Below are 23565 nucleotides of genomic sequence, written 5' to 3'. Positions count from 1 at the left end.
GGACCCCGCTGTGGATACGGAGCAATGCAACTATGGGGATCCAGAATATTCATGGTGGGTGCAGCATGGTGGGTATCCATCCAGACGACATTGCAGATCACCCCTAACCTTCAGCACTAACAGATTATGTTAGATTATGTGCCAGGACCACACTAACACCAAACCAATACTTAGCCACTGCCCCATGCTGCCACCACCTTGCAGCCTGATTTCTGCCTGTCTTAGTGGAGGGTTGTTAGCTAGGGCAGGGTGGCTGGGTCGCAGTTGGACTTGGTGACCTGTAGGGTCTTTTCCAACCTGAGCAATTCTGTGATTCTGTGATGCTTTATCTTGGTTATGATAAGAAAAGTACCATGGCCTTGCTTTGCCTGAGGGGGTCTCTAAGCCAGCAGAAGACACAGACGTGCAGCACGTCGTTCCCCTTTTGCTCAGCAGTAGTTCAGGGCTAATGATTTCTATCCCATGCTCTCCTTTGGAGCTCTTATCCAAGAGCTGTTGGGTAAGACCCTTTCCTCAGGCAGGCTCTCGTAATTTTCCATTTTTACACGGATTTCGACAGGCTGTTCCAACTGTTGGAAGTCGTCCTTCGGCCCAATGGGATTCCTGGTGCCAGTTCGGCTCCGAAAGAGGGGACTGAAAAAAGAAATACAAAACTCTTTCACTTCTCACTTTGCAATCTGAGCTCTCCCCTGGCTGAAAAAGCAACGTTTTGCGAAACACTGGTGGATTTGTTTCTTTGGGACAGCAGGAGTGGCTGTTGCAGCAGCAATAGGGCAAACTGCTGCCTTGGCAGGGCACGGCCCCATTCCCACCCCAAAAGCCAGGCCGAAGTTGAAGTGCTTCTTGAGGTGTTTCGGTGGTTCTTACTGTCCCTCTTCTGAGTGCTCACTGTTTTCCATTGGGTTTTCCTTGTAGGATTTCCAAGCATTGCTCTGATGGAGATTCTTTTTATTTCCTGCAAATTACAGATGAGATGGGACTGAGGCAGGTCGTCAGTCTGTTCCTTCTCCCCCTTTAACAACAGGGCCGGATGTGACCCTATTGTAAATTCTGGGTTTACGTCTGGGAGCTGGGACAGACTAACAAGTCTCCATCTGTAGAGACGTGTAGGAGCCTTGGGGAGCTCAGCTGTGCTCACACCTCGAGGCAAAGCTAAATGACACCTGGATGGTCACGGATTTATAGTGCCACAATGATAGAAAGAATGGCCTGGGTTGAAAAGGACCACAGAGATCACCTCGTTTCAACCCCCTGCCGTGTGCAGGGTCGCCAACCAGCAGCCCAGGCTGCCCAGAATGCTTTGAAACTCTCACAGAGGAGAAAAAAGAGAGGACGAAGGCGGTGCTGAGGGACGCGGTTACGGGGCAGGGCTGGCGGTCGGTGCGCGGCTGGGCTGGATCTCAGAGCTCCTTTTCCAGCCTCAGTGGTTCTGTGATCCTATGGGGTTTTGTGGGTGGTTCAGGTAAACCTGAGGTCTGACTCCCTCTGAACAAAGCCAGGAAGGCAATCACATTCTTAGGATGTTCTCCTCTGTACTAATTTAATACTGCTTCCAGGGAGCCAGAGCTCCCCAGTCCTTCTAGGGCACCGAACACCGGCACAGAGCCTAGTGGGGCGAGAAGGAGATCACGATATCCCAGCCAGCGCTTTGCTAATCGGGCTTTGCCCCTCACCCTGCAAACTTCGGCCGTGGGGTGCAGCGCGATGCAAACAGCACAGCCAGGACCCAGAGCCCCCGTTAGGGCGGAGGGAACCACGAGTGCCGCCCCGCCTCTCCCCGCCTTCCTCCTCCTCCTCTTCCTCCTCCTCCTGGGCTATATAGGGCCGCTCTCTCGCCGCCCGCCCCACACACCCACAGCACCGGGGCCGTACAGCCGTGTTTCCCCACCCTCCCCCCACCCCCGTACCCCCATCCCTGCATCCCGAGGGCTCGGCCGGGCCGGACCCCGCATCCCCTCCGCCATGAAAACCATCATCGCCGCGTACTCGGGGGTGCTGCGAGGTACGGGGGGCGGCGGGGCCGGGGGATGCCGAGCCGGGGGGAGGAGCGGGGCGGCCCTGGGGGGGGGGGGGGGGGGTCTGCTGGGGCGTGAAGTGTGAGCCCACATCTTCGTGCAACAGGGGGAGAGGATGGGGAAAAGAGAGGTGCGGCTGCGGGGTTTTGCCGCAGCTCCCTGCGCAGGTTTCGCTTCTCGGAGAGCTGGGAGAGCTGCCCTGCTGCAGGCGGCTTTGGCGGATCGGGGTGGCGAACGTGGGCGTGTGGCGTTGGCTTAAAAATGAGCCTTTTCTCCTTTACTTTTTGGTCCTTTTTTTCTCCTCCCTTCTGGAGGTAAGGAAGCGTTATCAACACGCAGGCAGAATTCAGCTTGCGGCTGCGGGTTTGGCTCAGCGATGCTGGATTCCCCACCCTTACAGCAACAGGTTGAACACAGAAGGGGGAAGGAAAAAAAAAAAAGAGAGAGGAAAAACGCGTGGCTGTTTCTTATTGCTTTACAGCGGGGGAGCAGAAGGCTCCGTGTGATTCTAAACCGAGGTTTGTGTCGCGGAGTGCAGCTGTTTGCTCCTGCGGCGCTGTGCGTTGGCGAAGGGACTTCCTGGGAGAGCTGAGCAAGTTGGGTGACCGCGGTGACACCGAGCGGCCACCGAGGGCTTCCTGCTGCGGGGCGGCTGGGGGACGTGAGTAGGAAGTAGAGCCTGCAGCTCAGGGCGTCTTGCAGGAGTGCTGAGAAGTGTTTGCGTGACGGAGGCGTGTGGCCACGCTCTGCAGATGTGTCAGGGCTTGCAGGCAGAGTGGAGTGCGCTGGCAGAGCGTTGACACCGTGCTCTGGGAAGGGCCTTCAGCTGTGGCTGCGTCTGTGCTGCCGAAGGCTGCTGCCCCCAAAGAGCAGGCTGGTAATTCCTCCTGGGCTGGAAAGATGGGGAATGGCTTGGCTTGTTGATTAAAGGACTCATTAGCAGAGCTCGGAGGTGCTGAACCTGGGGAATTATCCCCTGTGCTCTTGCTTTTGCCCACCTCCGTGTCTAAAACCCCGCTATGGATGTGTGCCCGTGGATATGGGGCTATGGGGCTGACAGATCTGCCTTCCCAGCAGCTCGCAGCTGATCCCACACATCTCCCTGTGTTCCCTCTCCCATCTCCTGTCCTTAAGGCAACGTGGATGCGACGTGCAGAGGCCGAATGGGTCACTTGAATTAAGAGCACGCGAGTTGTTAAACAGAGAGTTAACTGCGAGCCAAGGGATGAGAATAAATCATTCAGGAGACCTATAAAATATGTAGGGCTGACCCCAGACCTCAGCGGCCGCCCTGCTGTGTTGGCCATGGATCTAGGACACGTGCATAATTCAAAATGGAGTGTGGGTTAGGGACAGTGATTGGCCTCATCTCTAGATAATCCCGCTTAGTGGCGGAAAGCTCTTTACTCTCCTTGGGCCAGTTTTGCTCTGGGGCAGCTCATGGGGGTCCTGCAGCGATTTGGGGTGGATTTACCCCATGGCTGCGGATGGGAGGCGTGCAGCTGTCGTGTAGCTCTATGGCCCATCCCAAGCAATACAACGCGGGGCTGCTTTGAACACCTGTTGAGTGTGGCAGCAGGCTCCTGCCAGAGCTGGTCTAGGGATTTCAGTTGGCATCCTGCAGCTCAAAGATGGGCCGAGGCAAAGAGGTGTGGTGCTCCATGCGTGGCAGCTCCGGTGCTGCTTGGTTGTGTCCCTCCAGGGCCCGGGGTTCAGTCGCTGTGCTCTGACAACAGAACAACCAGAACAACGCAATAAAAGCCTGGGTGATGGCATCTCCCTGCCTACCCGTCCATGTGTGTGTATGCAGAGGAACTGTGGGGATGTGGAGGAGACACGAGTGCAGCCTTCCAGTATTTAAGAGGGCATTGCAAACAGGAGGGGAATCCACTTTTTACAGAGTAGAGAGTGATAGCACCAGGGAGAATGGTTTTAAACTCAAGGAGGGCAGCTGGAGGTTGGATGTCAGGGGGAATTTCTTTAGAGAGAGAGTGGTGAGGTGCTGGAACAGCTGCCCAGAGAGGCTGTGATGCCCCGTCCATCCCTGGAGGTGTTCAAGGCCAGGTTGGATGGGGCCCTGGGCAGCCTGGGCTGCTGTGAGATGGGGAGGTTGGTGGCCCTGCATTGGTGGGGGGTTGGAGCTTTGTGATCCTTGAGCTCCCTTCTAAGCCATTCTATGTGGCACTGAGGGACATGGGCAGTGGGGATGATAGGGTGGGGTGGGTTGGGGATCTTGGAGAGCTTTTCCAAGCTGAATGATTCAGTGAGGGATTGTTGTCTTATCTTGACCTGACCCACTTTGGCCATAAGCTGCTGAGGTGCCGCCTTGCTTCTCTGGCACAGCAGCAGGGAGGATGCTGGCGTCAAAGCATTAAAGGTTGTCCTTCTTTGTAGTTTCCTTCCTTATCCCATTTCATCTCAGAGAAGTACCTTTGCTCCTCTGCGTTGGCTGATCTGTGGCTAAGAGCTTCAGTTGAGATTGAACTTTAGCAACGTGGAACCACGGTGTGGAATACTTTGGGGTGGAGAAGGCATTTCTGCTCAGCTGTACATCGGAGTTGGTCCTGCCATGTAGCTGGGGTTGGGCAGGCCTCATTTCTGATATGGAGGGGCACCTTGTGCTCTGGAGGGGCTCAGCCTTCATGGTATCATTTAGGTTGAAAAAGACCTTTAAGGTGATCTGGTCCAACTGTTGACCCAACATCACCATGCCCACCAACCAGCGCCGCATCTTTCATCTAAATAAGCATCAGTTCACATCCAAGGAAGCTGTGTGGTGAAGTGTTGTCCTTGGCAGAGAGTTAATGTGTGAACGTGTTAATTGTCTTGTGAACGCATGAGATAAAGCCTGGCTTTAGCAAGCTTCCAGCTTGTAACTATCTGTAACATTTGTACTTCCTCATGGCTCATTCTTTTGGCTGCTGTTATTGTGCTGTAGACTGAGCTTTCTGGTGCCCGAGTGTGACGTCCTGTTTATTTCTTCTCCTGGAGCCTTTGGGTCTGCCTCCCTGCCTGGATAAACCACGGTAAAGCCAGATAAACCTGAAACAAACCATGCTGGAAGAACACCAGCTGTGTCCCTGTTGCAGTTGGGTGTTGAACAACCCGAGGGATCTGAGCTACTCAGACCCTTCAGCAGCTCCAGGAGCTCCTTGGTGGCATCATCAGAGCCACAGTATGGCTCCGTGTCTCATCAGCCCTCCGTGGAATCATGGAATCGTTAAGGTTGGAGAAGACCTCCACGATCCCCAGCCCACCCCCCCATGCCCACTGGCCATGTCCTCAGTGCCACATCTCCACAGTTACTGAACACCCCCAGGGATGGTGACCCCACCACCTGCCTGGGAAGCTGTGGCCGCTGCATCACGGCTCTTAGGGAGAAGAAATGTCCCTAATATCCAACTCGATAGCTATGAAATGAGTTGAGAGGCTCAGGATCTCACATAAGGGCAGGGAAGTTGTTGGAATCTCTGCACACAGGAGTGGGTTGCTATGGGTGTGACCCCTAACAGCCAGGCTGTTCAGTTCTGGAACCGGCTGCCATGAGGACACTGGAAAACACTCTGGGGTGAACAGGGTGGCAGCACACAGACAGCTGCCAGCAGCAGAAAATGGGGGGGGACATGTTTCTGTAGGATTAAACATCTTCCTTTGGGGAAAGCCTGATGCAAGTGGATGGCAGAGGCTGGGGTGTACGGAGTCTGTCTGCCTCATCCTTCGACATGGGTAAGTCTGACAGGCTTTATAAAACTGGCCATAGGGCTGAAGCTATTCAGGGGCATCCAGAGAAGGGCTGCAGGGATGGGGAAGGGTCTGGAGGGTGAAAAGTGTGAGGAGTAGCTCAGGTCCCTTGGGTTGTTCAGCCCAGAGCAGAAGAGGCAGAGGGGAGGATCATGGTGGCCCAGCAGCCCCTCATGGTCCATGGGTTGGTGCTCTGTAGGATGGCTCAGGTTATACAACTTAGCTGGTCTGGACCTGGAGTGCCGGGTTCCTCCATCCATGGGTGTTTCAGCAGGTGCCCCAAGGGTAAACAAGGTGGGGCTTTGCTCCTGTTATGGGTCACAGGCCATCTCTGACACTTTGGACTTATGCTGAGGATGCAGCAGTGTCCCTGACCACATCCCTACTGCTGGAAGCGTGCTGTAAGCTGGCATCTCGGAGGTCCATCCACATGGACTGTTGTAAATGACCCTTCTGGGACCACCTCTATTGCAGCTCCAGGAGCACGCTGCTCCTGGCTTGTTGCCCCTCCACAGCCATGACAGCTTCTTCTGCCCGCTGACTCGCTATGAGATTTGGAGATTTGTGGCCCAATGTGGATTGCTGCAGGATTTGAGCTTTCCTGCTTAGGTACTCTGCTGTTTGAAGAGCTGCAGCAGCGGCTCTCGTTAGCCAAGGCTGCACCCATTCAGCATAATAGCTGCTTAGCAGCACAGCATCCCTTCTAATAACAGGCTGATCCTTAAGGAGGGAGGGAAGTATGTCAGCACACCTCCTAATTTGCTCCCAGGCTGACAGCTTGCTTTGCATTCCAGCCAGCAATTATAGGGCTTACAGATAGTAAAAGTAATGACGAGATGCGAAGGAAAACCTCCGTGCAAGTGCTGCTTTCTGGAGGTGTTTGAGCACATCTTTAGCACCCAGCAGGTGGTTCCTCATGGGAACCACATTTTTTGGGTTCTGTTTATTGACTGGAAGCGGCTTTCACCTCCTCCTCCTCCATGCTATAGAAAAACCACCGTCGTTTCCCTTGCTGGGTCTCGCGGTGAGCACAGCACTGTGCAATGGTGGGTGAGCACAGCCCGCTGTGTGCCTGCCTGCGGTCTGCAGGGGCTGATCTCCACCTCACCGGGCTGTTCCAGTGTCTGGAGGTGCCTGTGGCCACGGGTGGGTACCCAGCCAGGCTTGGAGCCCATTCCAGCAGTACGCCATGTGATTTGCTTTTGGCTTTGTCCGTAGGTACGGGGTCGAGCATTCTTTCTGCTCTGCAGGACTTGTTCTGGCTGTCTAAATCCAAAGTAGAGAAACAACTGCAGATCATCTCCGTGCTGCAGTGGGTCCTCACGTTCCTCGTCATGGGTAAGCAGCGCCCTCTGGCCCGGAGCGAAGCTTCTTAGCTTTTCAGTTTTTGGACAATGTTAGTGCATAAGAAGTGAATTCTGTGTAGGCAGAGGTATGGGATCTGCACTGCAGCTCTTAATGCAAGCAGGAATGCTCTCTGCAGACCACAGCCTAACATCACCTTGTTTTCTTCTTCCACACACCCAGGTATTGCTTGCACTTTAATCCTCATGTACATCCTGTGCACAGATTGCTGGGCGATTGCTGCTCTGTATTTAGCCTGGCTGGTGTTCGACTGGAATACACCCAAGAAAGGTAAGTAGTGCCCACTTGGCCCCTGATATCTGTCTCCTCGTCTTCCTGTTAGGGCAAAGCTGCCCTTCCTTGTGATGGGTGCCATCCCCTCTTGGTGGGACTTGGCTGGGTCTCCTCCTGGAAGCACTGTTCTGTGCAGTGCCCCCAGCTTCATTGGTGCTGATGGTAATGCAGTGACAATATTCAGTTACATCATTGCTGGTTTGTTGCAACGGATTTAGGGTTTGCAATGAGATTTAGGGTCTAACTGTGTATTGGAAATCTCTACACTGAGATTCAGTAGCTTGCTGTCCTTTTGCACGGCCCAGGTGACAGCATGGCAGCTTGGATGGGGCTTTGCCATGGGGTCTGTGCTGCTGCAAATGATAGAATGATAGAGTGGCCTGGGCTGCAAAGGAGCACAGCGCTCATCCAGCTCCAACCCCTGCTGTGTGCAAGTCACCAACCAGCAGCCCAGGCTGCCCAGAGCCACATCCAGCCTGGCCTTGAATGCCTGCAGGGATGGGGCATCCACAGCCTCCTTGGGCAACCTGTTCCAATGGCTCTGATAACATGGCTTTTCCTTTTCAGGTGGAAGAAGATCCCAGTGGGTGAGAAATTGGGCTATATGGAGGTACTTCAGGGATTATTTTCCAATAAGAGTGAGTAACAGCTGAACTCTGTGCTATGGGTCTTATGCTTCAGACTTAGTTGTAATATCCGCCGTGGAGACGACTTTGGGCACGTGGTTCTATCTGTGACATTGGCCTACAAGCAGGACGATGCAGTAGAGCAGCTTGCAGCAGCTGTGCTTGTGAAATCAGACATGAATAATTGTGGTAGTACGATTTGCAGGGGTTCTTCTGATGCTTTCATCACCAGACTCCTTGAGGCAGCCTTGCTTGTAGCAGGCTCCCTGTCTGAAGTGCAGCAGTCCTGCTTTGTGCCTGGCACCGTCTCTGCTCCCTGCTCATAAATCTCCCTCAGTTCTTCTCTGTTTTCCAGTTATTCCAGTTTGACAGCCGCATAACGGGGATGGAGAGCTGGGAATGCCATGCACCAGCAGTGCTGCTTCGTGGGGAGCAGTGCCTTTAGCTCTGACATCCCTCTGCTGCGTGGCTGTGGGCACCCAGCATTGGGAACCGCTTCTGTTCTCTGCTTGTGTTGCTCCTGCCCTGATATACCAGGTGTGTTGGAGAGGGGATGCGTGCCTCAAAGGACCTGGGAGTGAGCAGAGGGCAAATGGAGGCAGGAGGGAGCTCGGTGCTCTTGGAAAGGCGTGCAGGTGGGAGGACAGTTACATAAGGCTGCTTTGCTCATTCAGGCTGAGCAAAAGGGAGGCACCGTGGCCAGGCTTGTGAATGAACCCCCTCAGCTCCCATAGTGCCACCTCAGGAGGCAGAGGATGCAGTTTTGTGGGAAGTCAAAGCAGCACAGGCTGGATTCCTCCTTCCCAAAGCCACCTGAAACACTTACGTGAAGGAATGTGCTGCTGGTGAGCAAATCCCTGCTACTGCTGATGGGTAATTCTTGGTGATTTAGGTGTACGTGGAAAATATTTTGACTGCACAGGCTGCCAGTGGTGATAGGTCTTGTAGTCATGGAGAAAAGAGCATGTTGTAATGGAGGAGAAAGGTTTTAAATGCACTGCAGCAAGCCCTGCCTTCTTGCTACAGCTGAAGGTTAAAGAGAGCTGTTCTGTCCCAGGGATTTGATTCAAAGACGCCACTGTAATGATGCATCTCCTCAGCAGAGCACGCAGCTGGGTTGGTGAAGTGTGTTTAGAAATGAGATGGGGCAGACAGATAAGCTGAACTTCTGCTGTGAGACAAATGCTGGCTCACACGGCTGCAATTCTTTTGTGGTTGTGGGGGTGGAGTTGTGCAAGGTTCACAGAACCCCACAGAAAGTGTTAAGCAGAGGGCAGAGCTTGAGGGGTGAGAGCTGTGGGGTTGCTCTTGCATCCCGTGGGGAAACAGCACGCTTGCTGCTGTGGGGCTGGGAGGTGCTGGAGGTGCAGTTATGGGACTGCTCCCACAGGATGAAGCGTCCCTGTAATCTGTTGTAGGGAATGGTACCAACCACCTGAGCAGCTTGGGTTCATGAAGGGCACAGGAGTTCCTTGGGTAACGTATTTATCCCTCTTTCATTAGGAGAGAGGCTGGTCCAGAGGCAAACGTGGTGCATCTTGTCCTCACTGGCTATGGGGAAAAGACAAGCTGTGCTCCTGCCAGGCTGCTCTGAGAATCACAGAATGGGTTGGGTTGGAAGGGAGCTCAAGGATCACGAAGCTCCAACCCCCCACCAATGCAGGGCCACCAACCTCCCCATCTCACAGCAGCCCAGGCTGCCCAGGGCCCCATCCAACCTGGCCTTGAACACCTCCAGGGATGGACGGGGCATCACAGCCTCTCTGGGCAGCTGTTCCAGCACCTCACCACTCTCTTGGATGTGCTGCAGCTAACCATTCCATCCTTTTGCAAGCTAATATGCAGATCCTGACAAAGCAGCTCTGATTTTCTGCTCTTTGCATGCTTCAGTGATCTCTGCTCAGAGCACAGCCCAACCTCTCCCCTTCGTTCTGCTCTTTGCTCCTGGTGCACAGCAGCAGTCTCTGCCAGCTCTTTCTCCACTTGCACGTGTCCCTTACCTTTCCTGTTCCCACAGCTGGCACTGCCGTTCTTTGAGTGTATTTGGCACTCCAATGTATTTAACAGTAGGGTGTCCTTTCTTAATCGTGCTGCTTTACTGCTTCAGTGGGCAGGGTTAGATCTGTTTAAGGAAATGTGCCTGTGTTAACAGTGGAGCAGGTGGAGAGACCTTTGCTCTTGGTGAGAAGTGCTCCGTCCCAGGCTGGGATTGGGTGTGTTAGCACAGCAGGGTGAAGGTCCAGCTTCAGTCCCAGCTGGGTGGGATGCAGCAGGGATGAACTGCCTTTGTTTTGCCATGGGAGCATTGAGGCTATGGGGAACTCGGGGCTGAGTGGGGCTGGAGAAGACTTTGAGCGGAAAAATCCCTTCTCCAAAGAGAGGTCAGGCTGCCTGGGTGGGTTAGGGGTCACCATCTCTGTGAGCTGTGGGGATGTGGCACTGAAGGATGTGGCAGTGGCGTGGTGGGACGGGTTGGGGTTGGGCTGGATGACCTTAGTGGTCGTTTCCAGCCTTCGTGATTCCATTCTGAGCACAGCTTGCAGATGCTGCACGGCCATATAGACTTGGTGCCTGGTGGTGCTGGGCTGCCCTGGATTCCATGGGCAGGAGGAAGATGCATTCTCCTGTGGGTTGGCTGTAAGACAGGCTCCCCAACCCACCTGGCATGGGGCAGCCTGTGGAGGGCAGTGGCAATCCTGCATGGGGCAAATTGCTGAGGAAAAGCATATCTGAACAGCAGATATTTCCCTTGTCCTTGTCACAGATGAGCTGGCTCCCTGCGTGCCTCCTGTCCTGTGCCAGCCCCACTGCGGTACCCGTGCCAAGAGAAGTGTAACCCTATAACTGTTGGAGGGAGCTGGGCTGCTGGGCTGAGGCCCGGCTGGGTGCACGCAGTAAAGGGCTCTGCGTGGGCACCACGTGTCCTTCACGTGGCTGAGGGGCTGGAGCTGAGTGCTGCCCTAGGATGGCAGCAGCAGCACAGCGTGGTGGGGGGGGAGCCAACCCCGGCTTGATAGAGCTCAGCTTGTGCTCCAGGGACACAAGTGCAGCTCCCTGCTGCAGGTGGCTTCCTCTTAAAGACACAGAGTTTGGTGCAGGCAGAGGATGGGCTGTCCTCCTTAGTGCCCCCACCTGCCTCTAAGAAGAGCTCTGGAGAAGAGCAGGCTCTGCATTCAGTGGAACAGGTTGCCCAAGGAGGCTGTGGATGCCCCATCCCTGCAGGCATTGGAGGCCAGGCTGGATGTGACTCTGGGCAGCCTGGGCTGCTGGTTGGCGACCTGCACACAGCAGGGCTTGGAGCTGGATGAGCGCTGTGCTCCTTTGCAGTCCAGGCCATTCTATCATTCTGTGATTGGTTCTGAGCCTGGGTTCTGAGTCTCTCCTACCGGCAAGAACTGAGGATGGAGGGGCTGAACCCCACTTACTCACTTACTGCATCTCTGCTTTCTTTCCCTCTGATCAGTCTTGGAGCCCTACCTGGTCAAGCTGGGGGGAAGTCATCTGCTAATTAGGCAGAAAGGGATAAAGGATGGATTGGTGTGACATGGAGCATGGGGCTCTATGGAGCTGCTGCAAAACCACAAGCACCCCAAGTGACCTCTGAGCTCAGGGGAAGTGTGGTGGGATGCAGTCAGTTTGTTCAGCCCACTGCCATGTCACAGAATGGCCTGGGTTGCAAAGGAGCACAGTGCTCATCCAGCTCCAAGCCCTGCTGTGTGCAGGTCGCCAACCAGCAGCCCAGGCTGCCCAGAGCCACATCCAGCCTGGCCTTGGATGCCTGCAGGGATGGGGCATCCACAGCCTCCTTGGGCAACCTGTGCCAGTGCCTCACCACCCTCTGCCTCCAAAACTTCCTCCTCACATCCAACCCAAACCTCCCCTGTCTCACTTTAAAACCATTCCCCTTGTCCTGTCATGCCATGCTGCAGCTGTGGTCTAAAATAGTGCATGGAGGGCAGCAGGAGGAAGGAATCCAATTTCTGGGCACTGGACCAGCGTGTTGCAATTGGACTTCAGCTCTGTGATTCAACAGCACGGATTTGGCTGCTGCCGAAGGGCTTCTTGGACAGGACAGTGGTGTGACGTCTTGGAAAGCTGAGCCTTTTCCAGTGGGAGTTGACATGGGGGGACCTTTGCATGCGCCTCTGGGGGCTGCAGTGCAGCAGGTCAGCTCGTGGTGCTGGAAGTGCAGCTGAATCATGTGGGTGCTGCCTCGGTCTGAGAGCTGCAGTTGGCAAAAATGGTCCCAAATGCAATAAAAATGAAAGTGATCCCTACTCCTGTATTAACAGAGGAAAAGGGGTTAGCAACTTGTTTCTATGGGCCTTAGGGTGCAGGGTGATGCAGCAGTGCTGCTGCACCCTACAGCCTCAGGAAGATGCTCTGATGCCTGCGATGTTGATGCTACCTATAGTGCAAAACAAACTCCAGATCCACTGGCATTAGTGGGACGAAGGCATGGACACTTCGGGGTGCCCATGGTATCCAGGCAGATGAGTGATTAGGGGATGTTTGCAACCCCAGAGCAGTGTGCTCTCTGCTGCTGGAACACATCCTGCAGCAATCAGCACTGCTGGGGATGGTGGAGGTGTCCCATGAGCTCAGCACAGCATCTCCTGAACGCCTGCAGTGCTGAGCCACCCCGCCAGCATTCCTCCTTCCTGGAGGGTGCCCAGCAGGCGGATGGAACAGTGACTTTTTTCAGCTGTTAAACAAACTTGCTCATGCTATGGGAGGCTGATCTTTTATTTCATAGCAGGGTGTGAGCTGCTATGGAGCCAAGGGCTCGGGAGGGAGGCGTAGCTGCGGTTACAGCACTGCGAGGAACTGGGTTGGTTTGGGCTGCAGGCCTGCAGCAACACCTTTGGGAGGAGTGGAGGAACAAAGGGCGCAGGCTGCTGCAGGCTGCCTCTGCCCCTGGGCAGCTGTCTGTCCTCCTGGTGACTGAGATCTGTCTGTTTATTCATGAAGTCTGAGTTGCAACCCTCAGTGTAACCCGAAATCCAGAGCAGCCCATTCTGCTGGTCTTGGGGGAAGGGAGACAAAAGCAGCAGGACCGTAGCATGGACTTGTTGATTGCTGTTTCTTGTTAAACCACATCAAGTCTAGCTTCATGCAAGCTCACTCTTTCCTTCCCAGCTGGTGAAAACCCACAACCTGCTGACCACCAGGAATTACATCTTCGGTTACCATCCACATGGCATCATGGGCTTGGGAGCCTTTTGCAACTTCAGCACAGAGGCCACGGGAGTCAGCCAGAAATTCCCTGGGATCCGGCCCTACCTGGCAACCCTGGCTGGGAACTTCAGGATGCCCATCCTGAGGGATTACTTAATGTCTGGGGGTGAGTGCAAGAGCTCCGTGCTTCCCCTGCCCGTGGCTCAGCCTCTTCAGGGCAGACGTCCCTGCAGGTGGAGGGGGTTGGATCTGGATGGCGTTTCAGCTGGGGCTGCTGCTGCTCTGCATTCATCCTTAGCTCTGAGACACTGTGGTCCAAAGGCTTATTAAAGATATCTGGCACTTGGTGTTGCAGATGTGCAAAGCTAGTCATCCCAGTCAGCGGTGGGAGGTCCTGGCAGGTGAAGGTAAAACTGTCTGAAGTGTCATAGATTCCCTTTTTGGGGAATCAGGGGTCACAGGTCTGTGGCAGCCGTATGGAATCATGGAACTGTAGGGAAGGGACCTCCAGAAATCATCGAGTCCAACGCTCCAAATCCAATTCCCTAATCTTTGAAACATGAGTGTAATAGAATCACAGCATCACAGAATGGCCTGGGCTGGAAGGGAGCTCAAGGATCACGAAGCTCCAACCCCCCACCAATGCAGGGCCACCAACCTCCCCATCTCACAGCAGCCCAGGCTGCCCAGGGCCCCATCCAACCTGGCCTTGAACACCTCCAGGGATGGACGGGGCATCACAGCCTCTCTGGGCAGCTGTTCCAGCCCCTCACCACTCTCTCTCTAAACAACTTCCCCCTGACATCCAACCTCCAGCTGCCCTCCCTCAACTCCAATCCATTTCCCCTTGTCCTGCTGCCATCTCCCCTTTCACAGAGCTGACTCCCCTCCTGTCTGCAGGCTCCCTTGAGGCACTGCAGGCTGTACTGAGGTCACCCCCAGCCTTCTCTCCTCCATGCTGAACAAGCCCAGCTCCCTCAGCCTGTCAATAGCTGTACAACATGTTCTACTTGTGCATCTCACACCATGAGGTGGCACATAGGTAGGTTTTATGCCTATGATGGATGCTCTCTTCATCCAATCGCACTTTGGGGGTATTGTGTGGCTTCAGCTGTTGAGAAGAGCCCCGTCTCTGGAAGTCTTCCTACAGATGGGTCACAGGGCTGCGGCAGCCGTCCGTAATCATGGAATTGCAGGGGTTAGAAAGGACCTCCAGAGATCAGTGAGTCCAACCTCCAGACTTGCAGAATGAATAGGCCTGGTGTTCTTTATGAATTGCACTGTTTGAGTGATGAAGGGCTCATAGGTTGTGGCTGGGCAGAGAAAATAATGTCAGTTACCTCCGGGAAAGGCTTCTCTATGGCCTGAACATCCCTTTCAGAGTAAGGATGCTCAAGAGTTATGAAGAGACAGGGAAGTAAGGCTTGAAAGGCCATAAACTGAATAGTGAAGTCAACTGTTTGTTGCTCCTGGAGCAATTAAGACATGATCCATATAATCCATACCACTCGCCACCAATAACTGTCTTGTAAAACAAGTATCTCAATGCAGCCTTCTAGCCAAGTCTTAGCTCATGATTAGGTTTCTGAAGGGCATTAATTGACTTTACCCATCCTGTACTGTGCTACGGCCTGATTTTTTGGGTACTGTGTGGATCCAGGAGTTGGACTCAGTGATTCTTATGGGTCCCTCCCAACCTGGGATGCCCTACGATTCCATACCGGATCTGGAGGGTACCACTGCAAAGACTTCAGTGCCACATGGGAGGGGATGGATCCACCTCAGGAAGGTTTCTCAGTTCTTCATATCACCAAAGCATCCTCACAGAATGGCTTATTTCACCCCTTGCTCTGCTCAGAAGCTGGTTGGGTTCAGCCTGGTAGCCATCAAAATAATGTAGCTCTTTGCTTCCACCCTAAGGCTAAGCCAACTCCTACAGCTTCTTGAGAGCTGGTGGTGATGCAGTTTGTCCAGGACCAAATCAGACTACCAGCATAGTCAAAGAACAGGGAACCTGCCAATACACCCAGCCCTTCTCAATGTCCGTGGGGACATTGGGAGTGCAGCTCAACTTGCAGTCAAGGCCAGAGGTGTTGCTGGTGCCCCAGAGCCATCCAGGTGTGGTTTGGTTGCAGCGTGACCTTCCTCTCTCCCTGACTATTGCAGGTATATGTCCTGTGAACCGTGACAGCATAGACTACATCTTGTCCAAGAACGGCAGTGGCAATGCCATCATCATCGTGGTGGGAGGAGCAGCAGAGTCCCTCAACTGCACCCCGGGGAAGAATTCAGTGACACTGAAGAACAGGAAGGGATTTGTGAAACTGGCACTGCGGCACGGGTAAGAGATGGCACGGAGGATAGAGCAGCACTGCCAGTGCATGGAAGGGGCTGCCATCCCCTGCTGTGCTGCATGACTGTGTGCCCACAGCCTCAGACACATCACCCTGTCTTGTCTGCCTGCTCTGAGCACGGGCAGGGGTAGGAAGCTGCCTGGGATAGAATCATGGAATGACAGAATGGCCTGGGTTGCAAAGGAGCTCAATGCTCATCCAGCTCCAAGCCCTGCTGTGTGCAGGTCGCCAACCAGCAGCCCAGGCTGCCCAGAGCCACATCCAGCCTGGCCTTGAATGCCTGCAGGGATGGGGCATCCACAGCCTCCTTGGGCAACCTGTGCCACTGCCTCACCACCCTCTGACTCAAAAACTTCCTCCTCACATCCAACCCAAACCTCCCCTGTCTCACTTTCAAGCCATATAACATCCAGTAACGTCTGCAAGGTGCAGCCTGGAAAGTGCACAGTGGTTGTGGGGCTGTAGTATGGGCTGCAGCCCAGGGCACGTGGGGTATAGCACCTCTTCATCCTTCTAGTGCCGACTTGGTTCCCGTCTACTCTTTTGGGGAGAACGAAGTGTACAAGCAGGTGATCTTTGAGGAGGGCTCCTGGGGAAGATGGGTTCAGAAGAAGTTTCAGAAGCACATTGGCTTTGCTCCATGCATCTTCCATGGCCGCGGGCTCTTCTCCTCGAACACGTGGGGCTTGCTGCCATACTCCAAGCCCATCACCACTGTTGGTAAGGTTTTTGGATAAATATACTGTGTGCTTCTCTCGGTACCACGTAAGTGAATCTGTGCCATATCCTTGCTCTGGCTTGGTCTTGGGGTCTTGATTATACAAGTCCATTTTCCTGCTATATGAAGCCAAGAGTGAGCTACCATAGCTTCCAGAGTCTGCAAGACCTCTGTCACATTCTGCTCCCAGCAGCTTTACCAAATGGGCTCATTTTGGATGAAACTGTGGCTGTTCCCTCCCCTGGTTTTGGACAGCCCCTATCGGAAGCAGCCTGCCCCATTGTACTCCTGGGACCAGCAGTGTGGTCTAATAACTAAGTCTTAAAGCTGACCCTAGAATTTGCCTTTGAGTCTTCCAGGCCAAAGCCATGATGCCTGTGGGGGTAAAAAGTTGTTTCTTCCCTTCTGTCTGCAGGGCAGTGTATGAGAACTGCAGCTTTGGGTCTTAGAATCATAGAATCACAGAATCACAGAACGGCCTGGGTTGAAAAGCACCACAATGATCATCTACTTCCAATTCCCTGCTATATGCAGGCTTGCCAACCAGCAGCCCAGGCTGCCCAGAGCCACATCCAGCCTGGCCTTGAGTGCATCCAAGGTCTCAGTCCTAAGAATTGTGGAGGGCTGCACTGCTGGGCCCAGCATAGCAAGCTGTGCTATGGCAGCGTGGCTGTGCTGAGCTGATGTTGGCAGTGTAAGAGGACAGATCTCCATGAAAGCACTCATCCTAACACGTGGATCTCTCCTTTTTCCTTTTTCCATCAGTGGGTGAGCCCATCACCATTCCAAAGATCGACAACCCATCTCAGAAGGAAGTGGACTTCTACCACGGCGTGTACGTGGACTCCCTGATCAAGCTCTTTGACAAGTACAAAGGCAGGTTTGGATTGCCAGAGACTGAGGTCCTAGAAGTCAACTGAAGGGTCCGGCTCAGCAGCACCTCCTTCCCTCAGAAGCATCTTCTCCGGGAGCCCAAACCGTCATCGCGTTTTTGGAAGCGTGTGTGGGTGTCCGTGTCCTTCTAAAGGAAATGTTTAACGTATTGCTAGACCACGTGTGAAAACTGATCTAAAAAAGAAAAGCTTTCCTTTGGATCAATCCCATGACAAACCTCTTTCTATCCAAAAGAGCACAACTCCCCACTGCTGTGAGGATTTGGATGGGGGAAATGATTGCCTTTGTCACCTGCTATGTAAGGCTGTTGGATTGCCAGAGGTGGATTAGAAGCGTTCCTGCATCTGCTGCGCGAGCTGTTCTGGGGGGAGAGCAGCGTCCATCTGGTTTCCAACCAACGAGCAGAGCAGTGCTTGGATTGTGAGCAGTATTATCGGTGTGTTGCACAACAGCTGTGCTGAGATGTGCTCACCCAGCACAGGAGTTTTTCTGCTTCGGAAAAGCTCCTCTGAAAGCACCAAAGCCAGAACCCCAGGGGAGAGGTGCAGGAACGCCAAGGATGTCAGAGCCCAGTGGGCCTCGGTCCACACTGTGTGGGATGCTGTGGTGGCTGGCATTTCACCACTTGTGTTCAGAATGTCACTTTAGGAGCTGGTCTGTCCCGAGTGCTGCTTGCACAGCGCTGTGCTGCAGGAGGAATGGGACTCCTCCATAGCCACGGAGCTCCGGGGGCAGTGGGGTGGTGCAATGGTGTGGCCCAGTGCTGCAGACCCGTGGGAAGCCAGTCGGGGTAAATGCCATGGGGCTGCTGGTGGTTTGGAGCCTAAAAGCATTTGGGGAAAGCTAGGAGTAACTTCTGCCCAAAGATGGCTTTTAACTCTTCTGTCCAGTGAATGTAAAGGAGTAGCCTTCTCAGGCATAGGATCTGCAGTGAGTGGATTTTAAAGTGTTTCTCTGATGTTTACATGGATGCTAACGCTGCTTGTAGTGAGATTCCTTCGGAGTACAGCATGTTTATGTGTAAAGCTGAAACGTTGCACTACTTGCATGTCTGCCTTCTCCGCGCTGCGGCTGTGTTGCAAGCTCTGAAATGTGCCTTTCTTCCACGCGAGCGGACGGTACTTCACATTCCTGGAATCTGTCACATCTCATAGACTGTTATCTGACAGAGGACCCGTGGGTTTTTTTTGTACAGATTTCTAGAAATAAACTTGGGCAAAACCAGTGGGCTGCTTCGGTGTCGTGGCGGCGCGTGGGTAACTTGGTGTTACAGCCATTGCTGATGTCATTGCAGTCAATGGCTCCGGTGCTGCATCCCTGCAGCTTTGATCCTGAGATCCCAGATCCAGAGCTGAGATCCCCCCAACCCCCAGCCGTCCTCCCCGGGAGGTGCAAAGCAATCCAGACAGCATGCATGGCTGTAAAGTTCATGTGCTATTTTAGTCACAGGCAAGGGCTGAACCCGCTGTCTGTGGGCTGGGGCTGACCCTGAGCTGTAGAAGTGCTCTGTCACTGCTGGCCGACCGTCACAGCTCACAATGGGGACAGCCAGACATACGCATCGCCCTTCTCAGCCTGTGGGCTTTGCAAGCACTCTGGTTGGCGAGATAAGCCCGGCTGCTCAGCAGCCCTTTTCCTCACCCCTATTAAAATCCATTTGGTGAGGTCAGATACCCAGGGCTGCGTGGGATGGGAAGGAAAGCCCTGGGAGCAGTGACCCAAGGGAGGTCGGCTCTCAAGGCCTTCCCACAGCTGTCTGCTCGCTTATCAAGTTTGATATCAAAGCACAGCTGCTGTGCACCAATTCCCTCCAGCGGAGGAGGGAGTGAATTGTTCCAAACGAGCAGCTGCTGCTGCACGGGGCTGTGCTAATGAACGTGGTGTAATTGTTCCTGTCTCAGTGGGGAAGTGCTGTGGGTCAGGGGGAGGATGGGGACAGTGTGAGGTGGCGCTGCTGGGCTCTATCCTTCCTGTTGTCCAGGCATCTCTTGTGCCATAAGTGGGCTGGGTTCCTGCTGGCCCAGATAAAGTTGTTCTTACAATCCTTGAGAAACAGGGACTTCAGCTGAGCATCCTTCCTTCCTTCTGCTGTTGTTTAGAAGCGTGAAGGCTGGAAAAGCCCTCCAGCATCCCCACCCCCAGCCCACTGCCCACGCTCCTCAGTGCCACATCCCCACGGCTGTGGGATACTCCAAGGGATGGTGACCCCCCATCCCTTGGCAGCTGTGCCAGAGCATCCCCACTCTTTGGAGAAAGAATGTTCCCTAACGCCCGACCTGACCCTCCCCTGGTACGATGTGAGGCCATCACCTCTCATCCTTTGATCCTTACAGGATCAAAGAGGGGGATTTTCCCTCTCACCTCTTCTTCCTTGGCATTTAAATAGCTTGTGCCCTATTTCATCCCCTCCATCTCAAATCAGAGCTTTCCCTCTAACGAACACAGCTGGAGCAAAAGGGTGGATGGACATTATGGAAAAAGCATGAGAAGAGGATGTGGCCGCCTGCAGCACTTCCTGCATTGCCCCACATGACCTGGCTTTACTTTCTGCAGATTTCTCCTTGGCTGCAAAGCAGGATACTGCCATTTCCCCCAGCACCAGCATGTGAAGAGGAGAAACATCAGGTTCCCCCAGCCTGCTTTGAAACTCCGGGTAGTAACACCTGGCTAAGCAGAGGGCATTGGAAGTGCGCAGCCGTTTGGATTTAATCCTCTTTTCCTTATGTCTGAAAGCAGAGCAAAGCAATAGAGGTTTTGCTGCCCTCACCAGGCGTCTGTTGGGAACGCTGAGGTATGGATGTGTGTCTGGAGAAGTGCGGGGTGGTAATGTGGAGCAGCTCCAGGCACACAGCAGAACATCACCTCCGGATGCTGTTGTTTTGCCATAGCAGCACTGCCTCTGGAATAACACGATTCTGTGCGGTGCAAATCCTTTGAAGCTGTAAAATGGTCAGTGAATGAAAGAACCATAGAATGGCCTGGGTTGCAAAGGAGCACAGCGCTCATCCAGCTCCAAGCCCTGCTGTGTGCAGGTCGCCAAGCAGCAGCCCAGGCTGCCCAGAGCCACATCCAGCCTGGCCTTGAATGCCTGCAGGGATGGGGCATCCACAGCCTCCTTGGGCAACCTGTGCCAGTGCCTCACCGCCCTCTGGCTCAAAAACTTCCTCCTCACATCCAACCCAAACCTCCCCTGTCTCACTTTCAAGCCATTCCCCTTGTCCTGTCACCACCCACCCTCACACACAGCTGTTCCCCCTCCTGTTCATCCGCTCCCTTCAAGCACCGAAGGCCACCATCAGGTCTCCCTGCAGCCTTCTCTTCTCCAAGCTATCAGCATGGCTGGGGTTGATGTAGCCACGTGCAGAACAGTCACACAGCTGCTTTCAGAGGATCATAGAGAACATTCTAAGTTCAGAATCACAGGGATCACCAGGCCCAAACCCTGGCCCCACACAGCACCCCAAATCCAACCCTATGGGAATACAAGAAAATCTGTTCAGAGCAGACGCTGCAGAGCAAGATAAGAAATCAAGACTGAGAAACCAAGGACATCTCCAGAAGAAGAGAAAAGCAAAAGGAATGGCTCCTGCTATCCCTGACTGGATGAGTGCCTGCATGGTTATAGAGTGTTTGTGGAACGCTTTGCTGACACGTAAAGGCAGAGGAGAAAGCTGTGAAGCTCTATGGGAAAGCTAAAAAAGGAAACTTGTGAATGTCTGTAAGTGATGTGAGAACCTGTAATAAAGGATTTGGAGCGTTCACATCTGAATCTGTGCCTCGTTGCCACAGCACATGATGTCAGAGAAGTGTCCTGATGCTCCCTGAGCTCTGTGCCCACCGCCCTGGGAGCTGAGCCATGCCCACCGCCCAACGGGGCACAGCCTTTCCCTCACCCCACATCCTCCCTCACAGCTCCATGCCATTCCCTCGAGGCCTGTCCTGGTCACACAGAAGCAGAGCTCGGTGCTGCACCTCTGCCCTCTTTGAGAGCTGTAGGGCCATGAAGGGCTGCAGGGCTGCAAGGTCCCCCCTCAGTCTCCTCTGCTCTGGGCCGAACAACCCAAGGGACCTCAGCTGCTCCTCATGAATCTTCCCCTCTTGACTCTTTATCATCTTTACAGACTTCCTCTAGATACTCCCTAATGCTTTGATGTCCTTTGCATCCTGTGGTGTCCAAACCCGTACCCAGTGCTCGAGGAGAGGCCCCAGGAGTGCATGGCAGTGTGGTCCTCCCAGCCTTCCCTTCTCCAGGCTGAACACCCATGGCTCCCCCAGCTTTTCTCCATAGGAGTTGGGCTCCAAGCTTGGGGAGATTGGAGGGCATAGGGAGAGTTGAAAGCAGGGGAGCACAGGGAGACTGGGATCTCTGGGGAATGGGGAACTTGAGGAGCCTGGTGTTCTTTGGGAGTTTGGAGAGCTGGAAGAGCCAGGGGAGCGTGGGGCCTTGTCCTGGTAGCTGTAAAAGGGCCCTGAGCCCAACACCATACTCCCTTCATGGGGAAAAGGTGGAGGAATTTACAAGTGCCATGGAATGCCAGGAGAGCTATGCTGGTGCTGCGCTGTGCGCTGGGATCCATCTGGCCTTGAAGATCCCCTGAGCGCTGGGCACCTCCCCGTGAGGTTCCCATCGTGTGCACCAGACCCAAGCATGATGAAATGGAGCTGAGATGCTCGAGCTTTTCAGCACCGCTTGCTCTGCTGAATGCCGCGATCCCGAAGGCTGGGAGCATCTTCGCTTGGGGGTCCTGCTGCGCTCAGCTCCACAGTGCCACTCCTGCAGGTACGCAGGGGCAGCAGCCCAGGCACAGAGCTGCAGGGGCACGGCCAGGCTCCCCTCACCCCCAGCCTGGATGATCTCCACTGGGAGTTCTGTACAGAGCCTGTGGGACCCGGATAGCAGAGCAGCACCCCAGAACTAAACTGCCCCAGCTCTGGTGCTGCCTTTGTGCTGATGCTGCAGAAGAGATGGTGGGGATGTTCTCCAGTCACCTTCTGGCTCAGAGCTGCTCCTGCCAATTCCCAGCTCAGCACCGCGCAGCGGGATCGGGGCAGCACTGCGGGTTGAGCTGCCCCACAGCCCGGGGCCCACACGGCCGCCTCAATCCCGGGCAGACCCGGGTCCCCACACGCTCCCAGGTCCCACTGGGACCGGTATGAAGCACTGCAACACACAGCACCGACGTGATGATGCTCGAGGTTTAATGAGAGAAAGAAGAAGAGGGCACCAGCTGTGGGATGAGGCGCAGCCTGGCTTCAGCACATGCACGGAGCAGCACAGTTCTGCACGCCGCCGGCCCTTGGGCGCACGTCTCTACCCATCCCCACACTTGGGTTCTGCTGCTGCCCTGCCCCTGCACAGTCCTGCAGCTTCACAGAGCTCTAAGCTGCTCAAGCTCAAGCTCTCATGCCTCCTCATCTCCCCATGTCCCCACCTCCCCATCCCCCCATTTCCCCACCTCCCCATATCCTCACCTTCTCATTTCCCCCTGTCCCCACCTTCCCACAGAGATGCTCCCTTCACCTCCACACTCCCCGTCCCCTTACAGAGCTGCTGGGATGGGGTCACCCTCTCTGTGCCCCGATCCCCACCAGCTGCAGTTGGAGCAGCCCAGGGAGTGCAGAGCTGGCCCAGGGCTGAACCCCAACCCCACCTCCTGGTGGCCCCAACCCCACTGCCCACACGGACGCTTTAGAAGCTCACAGTTGTGTTTACTCTTCTTCCCCTTAGAGCGGAGATGGATTTGGTTTCTGCCATTGACGACGGAGAAGCTGGTGACCTCAAAGACTTCAAAGGGTGGGATGAGGACTTCATCCTCCAAGGGGTAGAAGGAGAACTGCTTGATTGGGGCACCATAGCAGGTCTTAATCACGAACAAGGTGTCCCGGCCAAACTTCACTGCGACCTCCTTCCTTAGGGAGGTGGAGGTGAACTGGCTGAAGCGCACAGCCGTCCCTCTTTGGGCTGTGAAGCGGACACCCCCAACACCGCGATAGACTTTGTAGCAGAAGGGCTGGGATGCCTGCAGGGCACGCAGCGCCTGGGTCAGGAGGAAGTGCAGCGTCTTGAAGTGGAAGTAAAGGCAATAGTACTGATGGGAACGTCCGCCCTGACGTGTGGCTGCATTCAGCTGCTGGTATAGCTTGCTTGCAGCAGTGTATGCCAGCACGGCGATGGCCTGCTCCCGTCTTAGCTGTGGGGGGTGAGAGAGGTGGCCCCAGCGCTTCTGCCATTCCGCAGCTGCCTTCCTCCAGCCATCAGCGTAGACATAATTCTTGGTGAACTCAGTATAGTTCACCTTCTGTATCTTACCCCACATCATTTGCCCGCAGCCTTCATATTGGTCATCAAAGGAGTTGGGGGCCATGTCCATCGGCACCGTGGTGGGGCCGAGGTCTCGGTC

General features: G+C 54.5%; 2 protein-coding genes across 3 annotated transcripts; one reads left to right on the top strand and one right to left on the bottom strand.

Moving 5' to 3' along the window:
• Positions 1-1884: 1884 nt before the first annotated feature.
• On the top strand, positions 1885-18388 carry LOC122170883 (diacylglycerol O-acyltransferase 2). 2 transcript variants are annotated; one of them, XM_042838138.1, is made up of 8 exons: positions 1885-2002; positions 6975-7094; positions 7284-7391; positions 7962-8032; positions 13160-13364; positions 15365-15539; positions 16070-16272; positions 17036-18388. In XM_042838138.1, the coding sequence occupies exons 1-8, from the start codon at positions 1963-1965 to the stop codon at positions 17188-17190; spliced, it is 1077 nt and encodes a 358-aa protein (XP_042694072.1). In that variant the 5' UTR covers positions 1885-1962; the 3' UTR covers positions 17191-18388. The 2 variants fall into 2 exon arrangements, with proteins under 2 accessions (XP_042694072.1, XP_042694071.1); XM_042838137.1 differs by lacking the exon at positions 1885-2002 and having other exon boundaries at positions 5309-7094.
• A 4316-nt stretch (positions 18389-22704) lies between these two features.
• Positions 22705-23562, bottom strand: ART1 (ADP-ribosyltransferase 1; the record flags this gene model as incomplete). Its single annotated transcript, XM_042838139.1, has 1 exon — positions 22705-23562. A coding segment is annotated over one exon (858 nt), but the record flags the coding sequence as incomplete, so codon positions are not given.
• Positions 23563-23565: the final 3 nt, after the last annotated feature.

Source organism: Centrocercus urophasianus, unplaced genomic scaffold (assembly GCF_019232065.1).
Source record: "Centrocercus urophasianus isolate 14NV4802_14NV808 unplaced genomic scaffold, USGS_Curo_1.0 seq_730, whole genome shotgun sequence".
In the NCBI taxonomy this organism is placed as follows: Eukaryota; Metazoa; Chordata; class Aves; order Galliformes; family Phasianidae; genus Centrocercus; species Centrocercus urophasianus.
The sequence above is the reverse complement of the archived record's forward strand: the minus strand, read 5'-3'. Positions and strand labels throughout refer to the sequence as shown.

Excerpts from the sequence above, each read along its gene's own strand:
- LOC122170883 (XM_042838137.1), top strand. The coding sequence starts at position 6,800 with ATGGTGGGTGAGCACAGCCCGCTGTGTGCCTGCCTGCGGTCTGCAGGG. Across the intron at positions 7,095-7,283 it reads CCTCACGTTCCTCGTCATGG|GTATTGCTTGCACTTTAATC; the intron begins GTAAGCAGCGCC and ends CCACACACCCAG. Across the intron at positions 15,540-16,069 it reads AAACTGGCACTGCGGCACGG|TGCCGACTTGGTTCCCGTCT; the intron begins GTAAGAGATGGC and ends TCATCCTTCTAG.